At 35.2% G+C, this 19,048-nt stretch overlaps 1 protein-coding gene across 6 annotated transcripts in view; it reads left to right on the top strand.

Moving 5' to 3' along the window:
* The first annotated feature begins 1,590 nt into the window (after nucleotides 1–1,590).
* The window catches only part of LOC133521368 (dnaJ homolog subfamily B member 6), a 31,974-nt gene continuing 14,516 nt past the window's right edge, over nucleotides 1,591–19,048 (top strand). The window contains exons 1-6 of one of the 6 annotated variants that reach the window (XM_061856300.1): nucleotides 1,591–2,190; nucleotides 6,880–6,976; nucleotides 7,859–7,968; nucleotides 9,105–9,242; nucleotides 10,667–10,852; nucleotides 12,571–12,841. In XM_061856300.1, the coding sequence (XP_061712284.1) occupies nucleotides 6,912–6,976; nucleotides 7,859–7,968; nucleotides 9,105–9,242; nucleotides 10,667–10,852; nucleotides 12,571–12,841 (770 nt within the window). In that variant the 5' untranslated portion in view covers nucleotides 1,591–2,190; nucleotides 6,880–6,911. Of the gene's footprint in view, nucleotides 2,191–2,223; nucleotides 2,249–2,272; nucleotides 2,375–3,787; nucleotides 3,813–6,879; nucleotides 6,977–7,858; nucleotides 7,969–9,104; nucleotides 9,243–10,666; nucleotides 10,853–12,570; nucleotides 12,842–19,048 lie in introns of those variants that run through there. The other 5 variants (XM_061856296.1, XM_061856298.1, XM_061856297.1 and 2 more) reach the window with 5 other exon arrangements.

Genomic DNA, 19,048 nt, shown 5'->3' on the forward strand with positions numbered 1-19,048 from the left:
AGACTTCGTTTCCATGCATATTATTAGCAATCATTTACCTTCTTAACTCAGTCGGATAATATAATGAAAAAGCACGAGTGTTATAATATGCTGAAAAAGCACGCGTGTTTAATAGACAAATTATACCCGAAAATAAAATTTATATTAAGTTACTAACCTTGTTCCAATCTAGGGTTATGAGCCAAAAATCGGTGGAATAAAAACGTCGTTTTGAGCAAATGTGTTGAAAATTTTATTGTGAGCCTACCGCGAAAGTAGAAATTTCGTTATCTGCCTCTCTGTCACTCTTGCATATTCGAGCGATAGAGAGGCAGATAACCAAATTCCGATTTTTGCGCTCACTTGCATACGTTACTGAATTAAGTAAGATATGTCATGCGCTTTACCTCAGTCTCTTCTATTTTGTTGGTTCTCCAAAACAATTAAAAGGCCTGATACACCTTACCTATTGAATATGGTAAGTGACGATAGAAACGCAGCTATGCGTTAGACACGGTAGAGACTAGAGATATCTGCATTCCATTTCTATGTATTCGTATATGATATGTACTTTTAACCCCTACATCTATCGGATAATAATATTTGAGTGTACTATACAATCTATTTTATGTGTGAGATCAATATCGCAATATATATATACAATAGCTTCCATTGGGATCATGGGGTCTATACACATTGCCATCACATTGCAACCAATCGCTTGCGATTCTCGATACATTGCCGACTCAGTAGGTGGAATGAATTCAATCGATCGATCAAATGACGCAATGTATCAACAAGCGCATGTGTTTTGTTGCAAGGTTTAGTCTTTATAGAGCTCAATACTGACCCTGAAAAGGGCGCGAAATGTAAGTCTGTTAAACTATTTCTGTCAGTAGAAAAAGCAGCTAATTTAAAAACTGTAGGTGCGAAGAGTTATCATAATGGTTATCATTCATTCATTCCTTTAAAGTTATGGCTTCAGTCCAGTGGGACTATTCGCCAGTATCAAGGAATTAGGAGCTTTAAACACGGCTAAAATTGTACGGTTAGTACAAGCCAGTGTGCGGTGATTTTATTAGCTCTTGTAAAGCGATAGCTGGACTTTATAAGTAACAGATGGACTACCAGCCGTTGACTGCAAAACGGTGGCTAAACGGGTTACAAGATTAATTCCCTGGACATATAACACCACCACACTAGTTAACTGTATAATAAGCTATAGATAAAACAATAATAATGAGCAAAAAACAAAGGAGTTAAAATCACGAGGCTAACTATCAAGATGGCGCTCGAACCGGAAGTCCGCGAAGGATTATCGTCCTATAGAAAGTTTGAATTTCGCGCTATTTTCTACTAACAAAGTTGTTTGACATATATATATATTGTTTTATTTTTAACTTTTAACGTAGTTTTGTGGCGATTAGTAATTATTCTTATTATTCCTACATAGGATACATAAAATATATTTTTTCTTGTAACATACATATTAATCTAAATGTAATGTAGGTATCTCATTCGTTCCCGATTTCTAGTCTAGTCAGCTGAATTGGTAGTAACATCATATTGGTACGTTGAGCGACATTGATTTGAATTGTTCGTTTTTATTAACCCGCGCCGCGCGGGGCAGTCGGTCGAGCTAACGAGCGACGAGCAAGCGTTGTTGTTCGTGTGCGCTCCGGGTCCCCCTTCCAGAATAGGCGCAGACGAGACGAACCGCCACCGTCGTTGTTTGTGTCCCGTCAGTCGAAGTCAAGTGTGGAAGATAACGCGCGTTTTGATTGTGTTATGTCTTTTAAACATTAGCTAGGCGCGGCGCGGCTACAAAAACGACTCTTTCATCACTAATGCTTTGTCTTATCGTTTTATTACTTGTTCCGAAACACATCTATTTTGTATCGATTTTGTGAGCGATCAATTTCGTACCGTCGATATTGTAATAGAGCCAAGTGTTTGAAATGTAGTGTTATTGTTATTTGATCGAGCACAAGGTGTCATTGAAAAAATCAGTCATCCGTTTCATTCTGTTGTGTAGGGCGCAACACAAGTGTCATCCCGTGTTCGTAGCTCCAAAGGACTGTTAACCTCTATGTAACGTGTTAAGTGATAATAGGGGTGAAAATTCTAGACCGTTCAGTGAGGTGGAAAACATCGTGCAGTATCCGTGGTTGGCACCCATTTACTCACCGGAACAGCCAATGTTATTTTAAGGTTTGTACCTATTTCTATTACACCTAAGAAACTGGGATCGTAATCAACGTTCACCCAGGTATTTTATTTTATCTCATTACGAAACAGGTGTGTGTGAGAGAAGTCATTTCAATGTGTCATATTAGTGTTACAACGTAATATTAGCACCATGTGTAGGTAGGCGAAGTTGCATTGCACTCATGAGGTAAGCGAAATGTAATCATACCATTCGACAAGACTATAATATCGAATAATAAGCTATATTTTTCTTTGCTTATTTATTAAGACAATTAAATATTCTCCTAAATGTTGCAATTAAGAAACATTGTGCTAGTCAATAATGACAAATCTAGGGTTGGTAATTTCTCATGTGCATTTGTTTTTTCACTACTTCCCAAGGTCATGCAAACAAAGCTACACTAAAGCTACAGCTGTCTGTCTTGGTAACACTTGCAATTGCAGTGTTACCATCAACACCTTCCATTCAACTTTATACATATTTTATAATATTCCTTAATTTTGGGGTTTTGATAGTGTTGTACTTAAATATTTTTTATAATTATTAAGTATATAAAAAGAGTTAAATGTAGATAAGTGCAAATGGACTATCAACATAAAAAGAGTTGCAATGAACACTTCTAGCATTCCACCAGAACAGTCTGGTGGAATGCTACAAGTGTTCATTTCAACTAATTTAACTAACTATTACTAATATATAGTAAATAGTTAATTTACAAATTTTTTGATAAGCAAAAGTGCTTATCAAAAATAATTACTTTAAAATTTTGAGAAGCCGATATCAGATCTGATGATATTTCATAGTGTGGCTTATAATATAAATACAGCGTAAAACCATCCAAGTCAGCTTTCTAACCAACAAAGTACAAAGAGTAGGGTAGATTTCAGGAGCAACAAACTTGTAGAATGCAGCAATGTTTGCTTCTATACCATATTACTGACTGGGATCACAAACATGACTCTGATCATGCTAACTTTGCATATAGTTGGCAATAAGAATGTAAAGTTATAGCATATATACAACTATTGCTGGACTGTTTCTCCGAACAAAACCAATTTGTATCCAAAGAGCATATAATCACTTCACTACATTCTATTTTATGGAGTGTGGAATTAAAAGGAGTGAAATCTCTTAAGGTAGAACTGTTGCAAGTGTCCAGCTGTCAGTTATAAATAATAGTTCCAAATCTTTCCAGAGTAGTGCTGGAGTAGCTAAGAACCTGTTATTGACAAAGTGAAGTGCGCTGTCTATGATTCGATTTTTTTGCTCAAGTGTTCTAGGTATTGTAGTGCCACCTATTTAAGGTTTTTTGATGGCACTTTTTGTTACATGAAGATTCCATTCCTTATCTCCATCTTCCGTAATCAAAGCCCATAAGATTTCAAACAGAAAAAACAAATCGTCATTATTGTGAACTCAGCTCATAAGCTTATAGGTTTTAAGCAAGTTAAGCAACAGGCACAGTATGTTATGACAACCATAAACAATAGAAAAGTAAATATTTCTCATTTTAGCACTCCATCAAAGTGACAGTATTGTTTGATTTAGCTGCTTTTGAAGACATCAAAAATTAAACAAAAAATTTATGCCATTTTTTAAATCTTCATACTAATTTTATTGAAAGGTACCAACTTATTGTAAATTAATTAGTTTTAAGTGACTCATCAGTGTAACATAGTTGCTACAATGTTTTAAAGCTAAGTAATTAGGAAAAAAAGTTTAGTGAGATAGAACACAATACCATGTTGTATTTATAAATATAACCTAAGTGTCTGTGGGAGAGGTGAGGTGGATGTTTACATTTATATTAGATTACTAATTGCAACAAAGATGCCTGTGTGTGGGGTCTCGACTAGTTATGTTCACTGCAGTTTAATGCCTTTTTTGTCTAAGCTTAGCTAAAAATAAAATATTGTCTAAATTACTAAAAAAAAAAACAACTAAGATAATAAGTGACTTATATTAATATATGGTCAACTTATATTTTATATTTTCCAATAGTAATGACATATAATCTTTAAGAAAGCTCATCTTATCGCTTCAGCAGGCAACTACTATGATCATGGTTTGTGTTTGAACATATATTAGTGTAAATAAAAACAACAATTGACACCAAAATCATCATAATGATCTTACTGTTTTAAGGCTCCGTTAGGACATACAACTCAAACATATATGGACTGCTAAAATCATAGTCTTAGGGCCTGTTTCACAATGTCCAAGTAAAGTCCTGAATAAGCTACTAGCCACTTATCTGACAAATCAACTTAATTGTTGGCATTTCACAATTTTCAAATAACCTTAACTGGTAGATAAAGTGGTTTTTAATTTGTTAATTAGCTATCCAATACTTGGACGTAGTGTAACAGGCCCTTAAGTAAGCAGGTATTAAAACTACTGAATGATGTAAAAAAAAAATCGGAAATGGGGTCTACATTGACAACCGGTCTGGCCTAGTGGGTAGTGACCCTGCCTATGAAGCTGATGGTCCTGGGTTCAAATCCCGGTAAGGGCATTTATTTGTGTGATGAGCAAATATATTAAATTTGTTCCTGAGTCATGGATGTTTTCTATGTATTTAAGTATTTGTATATACAATATATACATATACAACACAAACATTCTCCCTATATTTATTTTTTTATATTATTATTATACCATCTTCATTCATAATATAATCTGGAATACTCAATACTCAATACATTTATTGCACATAATGGTTAAATACAGGTGCTAATCTTAATTCTATGTTCTCACATTATGTACCCTGTTGGGCGCAGCAAATATGGAGAAAGGCACTATGTAATCTAATATTATTTTATATACATTAACTATATTTTTAAAACTTATCTTGTACTTAAATACTTAGGGGCAAGTGTTGTACAGTCAGCGTCAAATACTTTGTAGCAGTCAAAGTGGCCAAATAGTTCGGTACACCATACTAAATATAGGGTGTACCGAACTATTTGGCTACTTTGGTTGCTACAAAGTATTTGACGCTGACTGTACCTGTAGACGATTGTACATTTAATAATAATTGAGCCTATATACGTCCCACAGCTGGGCACAGGCCTCCTCTCATGCGCGAGAGGGCTCAGGCTATAGTCCCCACGCTAGCCCAATGCGGATTGGGGACTTCACATACACCTTTGAATTTCCTCGCAGATGTATGCAGGTTTCCTCACGATGTTTTCCTTCACCGAAAAGCTAGTGGTAAATATCAAACGATATTTCGTACATAAGTTCCGAAAAAACTCATTGGTACGAACCAGGATTTGAACCCGCGACCTCCGGATTGAAAGTCGGACGTCATATCCACTCGGCCACCACCGCTTGTACATTGTACCGATTGTACATTTGGACACCGGTATTAGAAGAACAACAGAACATTGACAAATATCGCGTACATATATGAAAAGTATTTTTTTCGTATGGTTACACCAGCTAAACGCCATTTCTATAAATGAACAGAATTGTATATGTTTCTGCTGTTAAAAGTTTTTGTGCTAAAAAGTAATTTTTTACTCGCATTCTCAGCATATTTTTTGTAATTTCTGTGATTTATACGACTGATTTTATTATCACATATCTAATTTCAATATCTGATCGTTGTTTTCCTTGGGTTTGTGTTTCGCAGGTAGTTTTAAATTTAAATATAATCAGTAACGGTTTAAAAATAAAAGCATTTTTGTACCTGTGGACTGTCCATAGGTTCAACATTGCTGATTTTACTTGTGGACGATTAAATACTTCTTAACGTTTTCTTTAATTTCAGTGCCTCCTAGTAAAACATAAGTTGCCAAACAAAGCAGACATAGAACTACCTAGATCTAGAAAGTCTAAACAGACAGATGATACCATAAAAAATTTCGTAGAGGACAATAAGTTGTCATGCGTTATTGTATATAAAAATATATCTATGAAGTTTTACTTACATAAATTATTTGTAAGGCTAGATACCATACAAGATGCGTCTCAAAACCTCACAAAGACAATATAGATTCTGACTATGAATCTAGTTTCATTGTCATAAATGTTACATGTTGAATTATGATTCCGTTAACTGTGACGATCGCGGAAACTCGTCCTACTCCAATGAATTTGTTGAAGAGTTGTACCGAGAATATTGAAATGCTAAGAAGCCAAAGGTGTACTATAAGATGCCCAACATATTATGTAGCTACCTAATGATTATATTTATCTTGTTAATTAAGAGTTGTAAAAGAAATATGTAGTTTAACCTATAGTCCCTAGGTACAGTCACGTCCATAGGTAGGTTATCCACGTCCATAGGTAAAAAAAATGTGATGTGCCTGTGGACAAAAACTGCGTTTTTTTTAAAGCTTATATCTCTTGTTGCCACGTAGCTAATATAAGTCTGTGCTAATCAAAGATTGATTATTTGTTCTTTGAATAAAATAAAGACCGTAATGGTACTGTCTGATGGTGTTTTTTTGAAATTAAATAAAAGTTCAAAATCTGGATTTGTGCGCGAGGAAATTGCCACGTGTGTATGTTCGCTCTGTGTGGACGCACCTAATTAATTACTTTTCAAAAGGCATGTTTCATCAATACCTTATTTATATAAAATAAAAGGCAAATATCCTATGCTTTGCATTTAGCACTTACATTAAGCAATATATTTTTTCCTTCTTTGGCTATATTAAAAGCTCGTACGTATGTTATTCCAGGTGCTCCCGTGGCCCTTTAAGGGAATCCAGCAATGGTGGACTACTACAGGGTTTTGGGCGTTACTAAGGTTGCCACAGAAACTGAAATAAAGAAAGCGTAAGTATTCAACAAATTTGTTTATTACTGCTTTAACCACCTTTATTACCTCAATGCTAAAAAGCTTTAATCAAAAATACAATAAATTGTGTATTCATAAAGGCCTAACAGATCTTTAGGGGAACCTTGTTATTATAACAATTAAATCAATGGGACAAGGTGAAGCACTGTTAGGTAATCTTCGACGGTCAATTGAGTTTTCTATGCAATTAGCAGTTCTAGAAAAAAATGCAGTATTCTTTACAGTTACACTCCATCAGGCAAATCAAGTTCTGCCCAATTCAATCTTTACAATGGGGTTAGCAACTGTCAACGGTTTTTTATAGATGGCGCCAACATAAGTTTCCCCTGTTTTGTAGTTTTGTCCCATTGAAATTTGGCTTAAAGAGCTAACACCTGGGTCATAAAATTTTAAAAAAAAGTAAGAATTTGAGTAAGAACAATTCGTAGGATTGCCAGGTTAATATATACTGGGGCCGTGGCGCCATCTGTAAAAAGCTTTGATCGGCGGTATTTAGTACTATGAAAAGTAAGGTACATGAAACTAATTTCTTTTAAGATGAATGGATGTGATAAATGGATGAAGAATTTTTTAATTTGGAGCAAACAACCAAGTTTTTTTTTTTTAATTAAATAAAGATGAATAAAGAATAAGGCTTACTTTAAGCTAAATAAATATGTTCTTATTCTTACTAGGTAGGTATCTATTGGCACTTTCTTTTTATGCCGAGTACGCATGTTGGGCCAAAGTTCTATTTAAATTAATAAGGATTGTCTTTATTTAGACGATGGTTGGATGTAAGTAAATAATAACTAACTGTATAACGGAAGAGCGTGACAAGTTCTCAAACTCGTATTGTAATGACTCAATTTTTCATACAGGTACAGGAAACTAGCCTTGAAATGGCATCCCGACAAAAACCCAGACAATGCGGACGAGGCAAATCGAAAATTCAAAGAGATTTCCGAGGCCTATGAAGTTTTATCAGATGGTAAGGATAGTTTATATTCCTTACTTTGGATATTTATGTACACAATATTTTTTCAGGCTAGAAGCACCTTTGGGTATTCAATTGATGGTATAACTAAATTGTAATTTGAGTAAATTTCTCTTGCACAATGCACTTTCTAATGTATAAAGCTAACTTGGCAGTATAGCAAGTTTTGATTATTATGTAGAAAAACAATGTCATGTGCATAAAAAGTAATACACACCTACTAAGTGTTTGCCAATCTTTAATTCCTTTTATTTTAGGTTAGATTATTTCGATTCTTGGAGACACCTACTTTTTTACTTCTATTCGATTTATGAAAATTGTGTCAAAAAATAACTGCTGTCTACGTTTTTCTAATAATTTTCTGGTGACTTATCTCGTGCATCGTTTGAAATAATTTATTTTTCATCACACCAGCTGGTAAAGGCTCTCTTGATACTTCAAAAACTGATGAGAAAGTAGCATTTTATCCACAAGAGTGGCAAAGTAATTATATGGGAATTTTGAGATGTTTCCTCATTTGGGCGGGTGGAATTTACATTTAAGTGATGATTTTGAATGATCAATATTTAGTAGCGTTCATTTGGATTTGATTTGTAATGTTTTACAGTTAGTATCTTCCTCGCGCTGGTGTGGTAAAATTTATTTTAAATACAGGCAATATCCCTATTGTTTGGAGAGTATTCGTGCTAAACATGCACCACAGTGGGTTGCTATGTATACTGTTCCATCTTTATGACATCTTAAATAAATGTTAGTCTGACCTAGATAACTCTACATTAGCGATTTTGATAGCATAGACTGTGCAAGTGTTATTATAAACGTCAAACTTATATGAAATGATGACTTTTAAAATAACACTTGCACAGTCTATGATATCAAAATCGCTGCAGAGTTCTCTGTCTGACTCTAGCACATGAACATGACACAACGTCTCTCATGCAGCATGTATAAAAATGATAAATATAATTCGTAAATTGGTAATATTAATTTAATACCTAAATTTTTCGAACAACAAAAACATACTGGACACATAAAATGAATATAAAATATCTCAACTGCTCATACCTAAATACAAGCCAAGCCAAGCGCATGGTTATGGTATTGTAAAAATTTGTTTTGTTGTTGGGTAGAAAACAAGCGGAAATTGTATGACGCCCGCGGATCCAGTCACCACAGTCACAGATATCAGAGCAAGAGCGGAGTCAATGGCCATCGGCACTATGGCTTCAAAGGGTTTTTCGGAGATACGCCTTTTCATCGATTCTTTGGTAGTTTCTCCTGTATTATAGGATTGGTTTTGTGATAATTGTAGACCAAAAAGTTGGGTTATGAATATTATCATAGGGACTTACAATGTATATGTTGCTTATTCTGAGTAAAACTCGCCTCTAACCAATTATCTAAATGACACTGATAAAAATCACTTGCTCAAATATTTATAACGGCTTATTTTCATTGGTAGTTGGTACCCATGTAACACCACTCATGCTGTATTCTTTTTAAAAAAGGACAGCATGGGCTGATGGGCTTTATCAACTCATGGAAATAAACTTGAATATGTGATAATATTCATAACATAATGTACAGCCTAATTTTGTAACAAATAACGTTCTACCTTTGTACTAAACTTTTTTTTACAAACAATAACAATTATGATTTTGAGTGATCGTTATTTTTCAATGCTAAACTAATATTAACCCGATGTGTGACTGTGTGAGTTTTATGATGATTTATTTGTTTACATTATAACGTAATTTTCCATGTTACCATGTTCTCCTCTGTTACTAGCGATAGTGGATTGGCTCACTTTATGAATCACTTTCCTGGACACATATTAGTTGAAGGGTCAGTAGTTAATGACGGCGTTTCCAATTATTTGGTAGAATTAAATATTCGACTTGTATGAAATGTAGGCACTCCCATCAAGTGAGTCTGTCAATCGCTGCCGACTCGCCGATGCTATATTTTACCTTAACGCTCAGCAGCAGATTTAGATGAAGGTATAGGATCGTAACATTCATAACACATAAAAATTTACTGAACTGATATAGACTACAGTCATTTTTATTTAATACATTAGCATTTTGTCTATATATTTACATAATTTTATATTAGACCAAACGAAGTAACCCATTTAGCTATAGGTGAATTGTTCGCTGTTTAATACTTCGTTAGCTTACAGACTAGCGTCTGCCAGCCACACTAGCGTAGTAATTTAAGTAATTTTATAGTTTCGCTACCCACAATAACAATAGTAGACCTAAGATCAATTGATAACATGAATAATAATGCTTTTAAGTCGTAATAAATGTAACATTATTTTATAAATAGGAAACTGAAGTAAATGCTTAGTGCTTATTTTTAACTTATTACGTTTATGACTTTAGCAAGCTTGGTTCAATGATAAAAAGTGGCGTATACAAACAAGTTCTAAGATCGCATTTCTTTTGAAAAAGAAAGTTAGGCAGCTAAACTAGACTAAGATTAACTAGTTAGTCCAAAGCGAAAATACTTTTCTACAGTTAAAATATACCTTTCTAAACTGGGTCCGTAGCCAACGAGCCAATAGCGAACGGGACGCAACTGTCACTGTCACACTAATATGGAAGAGTAATAGAGAGTGCTGACTACGCTACGAGGCGTTTACGATTGGCAAGTTGGCTTAGCATCCTGGTTTAACTTGTTTTTGCAGAAAGGAAGAGGCGAGTGTACGACCAGTACGGCAAAGAGGGCTTGAACAACTCCCGCGGGCGGCGCTCGGCCGCCGACGACGACTACGACTTCGGCTACTCGGCCGGCTTCCCCTTCACATTCCGAGACCCCGAGGATGTCTTCAGAGAGTTCTTTGGCGGTTCCCCGTTCGGCGATCTGTTTGCTGGTATGTACCTTTGCCCTTTGTCCTATAAATGGGATACGAATAAAAAACAACCGGCAAATTACCGTATCCGATTTAATGGTTTACGTGTTAAATATTAGGAAACGGATTAGATACAAATGATAAAAACTACCTAGGTATATTTTATAATTCGGGTATTTTGGGAACAAAAAGAACACTGTGGTCGGGAAATCCGTTTGAGTACCGAAAACAAGTTATATAGAACAATACAAATTAATTGGAACTTTCCTGTTGCTTTAGTGGAAAACATTTACTTACGCTGATTAAAATGATACGTTTTGCGGTTGTATTAGTCGCAAAATTTTACTCAGTTGTTCACTAACAACTCTAGTAAAACGCTCAAAAATGTCCTATCGTTGTCATTGCTAAGACATTTTACTGTGCGTTAGCTACTCTGGTAGATTTATTTGTGGCCGACTGTACGTATGTAATGAACGGCTGCCAAAGTGGCCCATTCACGACATAAGTAGGTGCTCACGTAATAATCTGTCATTTTCTGGCACGTCCCCAATTTGTATGGGAAATATTCCCGGTAACTCTACGTCATGATGTATTTGTAAACAAAAATCTAGAATTTGCTATTTATTAATGAGTCCCTTTAGCTTAGCTTTTCATATAAAGGAATTTGTACTGTCGTTACATTTCGGTTTTGGACTTCCACAATGAAAGAGTATTCCACAAAGAAAATAGCTTCCCATGTGTCCTAAAATAGATGTGTTATCTGAAAATTTGTTCAAGAATCGGTTTGTATAGCCACGAGCGGCGCTGTCGCTAGATCATAGATGCTGCTTAAATCATCTTTAAAGATGTACAAGGCCTGATGATCTGAAAATTAATTGTTTTTAATACACGGTGTTTTTTATTTTAAACTCCGTTAACTTCGGGATATGGCCAAGTACATTTAATACATTGAGTGCCGGGTACCCGGTCGCCGGGCGCTCTGTTCGTAGGCGCTTACCTTTACAAAGCGGGAAAACGCTAGAATCGGCTACGCGTCTGTAGCTCTACGAAAACGTTGGCAGTGAATGCGTTAAGAAAACGGAATGGTATTTTTTTCCCGCAATAAGTAATTAAATTAATAGCGTCGTTGTTAACGGAAATTATATTTTAATCCACCAAACAATTGAAAACTATGCCATTTCGTATATCGATCGTCCGAGATAGTACTTGCGTTTAGTAGCAAATGTATTAAGTTATACTAATGCTTACATATTGATTAGTGACTAGTCAATGTATAAACAGGCCCTAAGGCAAGTGTACATACATACGCGTAGGGGCCTTCACAGATTAAAATAAATCATTGATTATGTCCAAAATGGAGTTAATTAGAATACCGATTTCTTTGAGAAAGTGACGTAATTTAAGTTCAGGAATGCACCTTTGAAATTAAAGGACTCAAAAAACACCGTATATTATTGTAGTTATAAATTATATAGTTTTTCTCTACAATCTCACTTGACTTTTCTCAAGTGGCTAAGGAACAGAGGGTCTCTATTTGCCTCTCTGCCGCTCGAATATGCAAGTGCGATAGAGAGGCAGATAACTATTTTCGATGTTGGCGGTAGGACCTCAGGACACGGGACAATTTTGTTTTTGAATTTGCCTAGGTAATATCCTTAAGTATTCCATCTACACACACACTATGTTCCATTGCACTTAGTATAAACAAAAGTAGGTGAATGAATTATATTTGATAACAGAGATAAACGGGCACGGGCACCGGCACGGGCACGGGCGGCGCGGGCACGGGCACGGGCCGCAGCACGCGAGCACGTCGCTGACGTCGTCGCTGTTCAGCCCGTTCGGGTTCGGCGTGGGGCTGGACGACCTCTTCGCGCGCGCCTCCAACGGAAACTCCTTCACGTCCTTCTCCACCTTCAACAGCTCGCTGGCGGGCCAGGGCGGTGGCAACATGCGCAGCACCACCACCACCACGAGGGTCGTTAATGGGAAGAAGATTACTACTAAAAAGTGAGTAACTTACCAAACTATCCCTAAAAAAATTACAAAACATAAGTTGAAAAAGTCCGAATTTTGGTTTAATTTCTATTTATATCGTTACTTTATAATGCATACTACTTAGTCTGTTCATAAGTTTTGAGACGAATGGAAACTCGAATAGTTTGATTAATGAAATGTTATACAATTACATCAATAATTTTATTTAACAACGACACTATAATTAACTACAATAAATTGAGTTTATTTAAAATGGCCTTGTGTTTATCATTATAGTCATTTAATATATGTGTCAGTGCACATGGAAAAGTACCTTGTTGCAGGTATTGAGTTATGCATAGTTACAAAAAGTAGATTAAATTTGCTATCAATACAAAAAAGAATGATGACTGTAGGTGGAACCACTATTTTTATATAAATTTTTGAATTTTCGACTTCCGAAATGCACAAGTTGAGAAAATTGCATTTAAAGTTTATAGTGGCAAAAAACACACTTCTACTTCGAAGTTACATAGTGAAGGGTATAATCATAATCTTTGGATGTTAAAGAATTATAATAAAGGTGAATTGTCTAAAAATACATGTTAATTATTCTGATTCCTTAGGTTGAACATGCCAGGGTGGAAGAAACACGAAAGTGTTAATTATACCCAATTCATAAAATAATGAAATTAAAACTGTTAGTTTCTCATCATAGTTACATATTCTATGGCATTTTGGGCCAATTGAATGAAAGAAAACTCCATAATCATAAAGAAATTTAATAATTACCGCATTTTTAACAATTACAAAAAAGATCACTAATAATATTAAAAATCAACAAAATAATTAGTAAATTCATGCTATATCACAAGATCAAATGGTATCGAGCGTGGTGTATCACAATGGTATAATAGAAATGGTGTTATAGCAGTTTTTCTTAACAATAAAGTTTAGTGACTCGGTCGAAACTTTTGTATGGAAACGTAACTAGGGTACCTTGTCACGACATTTACTAAACTTTAGTAACTTAAACTCGTAGATCACTATTTTAGTACCTATTATGCAAGAAATATCTGTAACAAAATGTTATTTAGGATAATTATAGCGGAAATCAATGTATTCTTATTTATAAAAACTTCTGTTTTAGTCGTGTAAGACATAAAGTTTAGCATTTTACTAAACTGGGTACCTTGTCACGCTAAGTCATTATCTTACATAAATGGAGTAAAACTAGAAAAAATAACTCAATTGTGTACATAACTGCACCTAATTTATGATTTTTCAGTCTTTCAATCAATATTATAATACTAATTAAACGTCAAACATCACAAACCACAGCTCAATTTTTCATTGACTGAATTCGAAATCAACAAATTAATTATTATACACCTCGTGACGCGACCTTGGTGTGGTTTTAGTAGGAGAAATATACCTAATCGGTATTTTCCCTCAATCTATCCTCAGCATGGACAACACACGATAGTGAAACTAGTGAAAGTGCAATTCTGTATCGATATCGATGAAATAGGCTTGGTGAAATATTCCGGGCATGGTTATTTAAATCAAAATACTTTGTTTTAGTATAAATATATAAATACAAAATAAAATAAGTAAATGTAATGTCGAGGTCTGTAATGATAGAATTATTGGATTTTTTTAATATAACACAACGGCAGCCGACTGCAGACTAATATCGCGCACGGCGCGCGGCGCACGAGTCGCGTCACATTCCCCTTCCCCGCCCCATCCCCCGGCACCTTCACCTTCAGCACCTCTGATCTAAGTAATGGCAAACGTATTAAATTAAAATAAATAGTTATTTCATACAAGAGTCATGCAAGTTGAATGTTCTCTTATAAAAAAAACATTAAGTATTTTTTTTTGGTTCAAAAAATCATTTTGCTATAGACCGATCCTATACCCTATCTTAGAAAGAGGTAGTTGACTACCCAGCTTCCACAAAAACTCATGTAACTCGGTAACTAAATGTCGTGACTAGGTACCTTTCCAGATGCACTGACACATATTGGCATTTAAGGGGTGCCGGCACGATATCGGAAATTGTATGTTTACTGGCGGGTAAGTATCGGAAGTTAAAGAAAACTGTAATAGATGAAATATCAAATTATACACCAAAATATTGAGAAATACTTCGACTATTATGCTGAATAAGCGATATTTAATTACCTTACCAGTATTGTGGTGGAGAAGATATTTTCATAAGAATGTAATGTTTATCCTTATTTTCAAAGAAAAAGTGCCAAGTTAGTAGTGTAAAACTGTGGGACCGGCTATTTATAGGTACTTTTAAATCCTTATCTAACATATTGGTACCGTGCGAAGTGCATGGTGGGGGTAAGTAAAGCGATCCCAGCGCATAAGGTGGTAAAAATTTGAACTAACTGCGGATAGCGTCTTTAACATTTCGTATAATTATATGGCTCGAAATGAAACTTTGATTTACGATTACTCCTGAAATATTCATTTAAATTGTATGGTGTAAGGGACCATTGTAAGCCGTATGAAATGCTTAATATAACTAACGTATTTATTTTGATAATTGTTAACCTTTTCAACGCTTTGCCCCACGTGTCAAGAAATGCCATGGACGCCAAAAAGTTAACTGGTGAAGAGCGAATATGAAGCTTAACTGACAATAGGAAAGTCGCTTTGACAACGTCCGCCATAGCCTTTTTAATGGTCATTGGCGTCGCGGGCACGACAGACGATGACCGTTTTAGTGGTCTTTGGCGTTGAAAAGGTTAATGATGTATCCATGTAAATAGCTTTGCAAATGCCACATATTACGTGATCTTTTTCTAGAAGTTTTTTATATGTAGAGTAAGTTATCCTTAAAAGATCGACATTTAACATCGCGGACTTTTTGTAGACCTATGAATGAGAAACAACCCCACCATACATTGTGTTGTTATAGCTCAAACGGATTAGGCAGCGTTTTCGATTAAAGCTCCTAGCCAGCGTGATTTTTTCCGACAACATCGTTATATTTCAAACAATTTACACAAAACCTTAACAAGTTATATACTTAAGCCTTCCTCAAGAATCACTCTATTGATAGATGAAAGTCGTATGAAAATCCGATCAGTAGTTTTTAGTTTTGGAGTAGTTTTATAAGATGTAGTGAATTGACGTTTTCCCCTAGACTTGCGGACACTAGGTTGCGTGACAGTCGTGCACGCTCCCAATAATCAGCCTGTAATTATTTTTTATACGCTCTGAGTCATATGAGTTGTAAAAAATATTCACATTATAAGCGTCAAAAAAAAATCTTTGATTTTTAGTTCCGGTTAGTCTTCATTCGGTTAGAGCCCTGCCACAAATTTTCGAGATTGTTATTTTTATTTGAGGACAAATTTGCCTTTTTTTTAGAACAGGCGAAAAAGGCCTAAAAACCTCATGTAAATTTCCTCCAAATCTTGCCGGTATTAAATGAGCCACTATAAAATAAACCAAATGATTGCCTAAAATAAGTCGCGTGCCAGATTTGGCACTTTTTCAGACGACCGAATGAAAACCTATTAAAAAAACACTCTTATCAAAAACCTAGAAATCAACTACATTTATTTTCATAACTTACGGACATTTATTAAAGGTAATAATAATAATATGACACATTTCGAAAATAATTAATTGCCTTTCGTTACTTTTATGAAATTTTGTGTCGTCTTAAAACTTATGAACAGACGAAGTATAGCAATATAATTTTAGTTTTAATACTTTGCACGCATACGTTAAAATCGCTGCCACGCTCCGCCAGCCGATCACGAGCTCCTCTCGGGATGGTTCTTCCGCCCAAGTACGCCGCGCATTTTTTAAAGCGTTTATCTACACACATATCATAAACCTTCTATGATGCATTAAAAATCCGTATATAGTGGACAACATTAAGATAAACTGTTTTGTTACAACACATTTCTTCTCTGTGAAAATGTTGTAATTGCTTCATTACTACATCAAAATCGATTTGGTAATGACATTCAAATGTCGATCATCTCTGGAAAAAAAAAGCAATTCGATTCGACCTCTTTTCTAATATTAGTCGAGATGCCATTTTGTTTGACATGAAATTTAAATTGCATACAATTTTGACAAATCTCGCATGTTAGTTTGTATAGAACATTACGAAAATAGGCCCCAGAGTCTAGTGACATGACTTTCACGCATGTGTGAAAAAAGTTTTCATTTGCCGCCATTTGACATACAGGTTATCTATGGAAGGTGGAGGTAAGGAATGCAATCTCCATATACCAGTGTCGTCAAAAAACCTTAATAATTCAAGAAAATTAATAAAATAAGGAGAAATAATTCGTGGTTTTTAAAATTGGTATAGTTTGACCTTGAGGTCTCCAGATAAACATACTAAAAGTCCTTGAGGGTGGGGGTTGTGCTGAGGGTGTAGGGGGGGGTGCTGATATAGGGATATTCGAGATATGAGCAAAAGTCTGAAAAAAGGTACCTTTAAGGTCAGCACAACCCCCACCCTCGAGGACTTTTAGTATGTTCATCGGGACACCACAAGGTATAATTGTACCAATTTACAAAACTACACGAATTATGTCCCCTGATTGCCCATATTCGGGTTAATTTTATTAGGTTATAAATAGGTGGCGCTACAATACCTAGAATACTTAAAAAAAAAAACATCATAGACAGCGCACTTCACTTCGTCAATAACCATAAGAGATTTTACTCCTTTTAATTCCACACTCTATAAGTTTATCTTTTAATTACTTTGAAGCATAAAATGAGTTTGTTTTGTTGTTTTTAAATGAAGTATAGCAAAAGTTTCGTTTAAAATAAGCGATAAAGATATTCCGGCGATTTCGCCACATATCCGCGAGTTCCGCCAAAAGAGCAACGATGATGCCCCCATGTTGGCTGTAATTTGGGTTACTTAGTGAATATATCATAGAAAGTTTATAATATGTGTGTAGATAAAATAGTGTATATAACTCTACATAATTAGGCATTAAAAGACTCGTGTGGTCCTTTCATTATGTAGCAGTCACATAAACTACTATTACCTTTGGTTCGCCGGCGATTTATGGTACTATTGTAAGATTATAAATAAAACGAAGATACCGGAATAATTATTTTTGTTTAAGGAAGGTATTTTCTTATTTATTAAGGATGAAAATAAAACAATGTGTAATATTTTTATATTTTAAAACTTTCGTTGCAAAGTATTCGGATCGTGGAAAAAACTAAATATGGTCCGTGTGTGTGTAGTCAGCTCACGGCGCACTGGCGAGGCAGCGCGGGCGACGCTTCGTTTTTATTCCCCAAAACACATTTCTTTTTAGGGTTCCGTAGTCAACTAGGAACCCTTATAGTTTCGCCATGTCCGCCTGTCTGTCTGTCTGTCTGTCCGAGGCTTTGCTCCGTGGTCGTTAGTGCTAGAAAGCTGAAATTCGGCATGGATATATAAATCAATAAAGCCAACAAAGTCGTACAATAAAATGTAAAAAAATATTTTTTTTTAGGGTACCTCCCCTACACGTAAAGTGGGGGTGAATTTTTTTTTTCGCTTTAACCATAGAGTGTGGGGTATCGTTGGAAAGGTCTTTAAAAACTAATATTTTTTATTTAAAATTAGCTTGTTTAAAGTTTAAAATTAGCAAACAACTGTTTAAACAGTTGATTATAAAAATGAGTATATCTCGTTATTATTGTAATTACACAAACCCGTTCTGTTAGATGTGTACCTACTATTTAAATAGTGTTATGTTTTATCTCTTTAAATTAAAGAACGTAAAACCACTCAAATATATTTGTGTGAAAATCCGGCCCTGTTTTTTACCTGCTCCTCGAGAAACATAACATTGCTTCCTTGGCGCTAGCTAGCCGTGCGCTCGCATTACCAGTGCAAGCGAGGTCTTCGAATACGTATCTTTGTTTCGGATCGCAGTGTCACAAGTTAAGCTGGTTTGAGAGCGTTTAGTCGCCTACCTTAGACGCACCAATAGAGATCAGACAGCTATTCTGTTAAAATTCTGTATTAGTTCATAATGAATCTTATTCCGTGCTCAATAGAGTAGTAATTCAATAAACGCTACCTATGCGGCTTGACCATTTTTTCATAGTGGCACGCGCCTTTGCGGTTTTTAAACAAAAGATAAGACGATAATCCGTAGAAGCTCACGGAGAAAAATAGAAACTATAAAAAGACTTACTTTAATTAGGTACTGATTATGCAAATTTGCCTATTTGTTTCAT

This window comes from Cydia pomonella, chromosome 9 (assembly GCF_033807575.1).
Source record: "Cydia pomonella isolate Wapato2018A chromosome 9, ilCydPomo1, whole genome shotgun sequence".
NCBI lineage: Eukaryota > Metazoa > Arthropoda > Insecta > Lepidoptera > Tortricidae > Cydia > Cydia pomonella.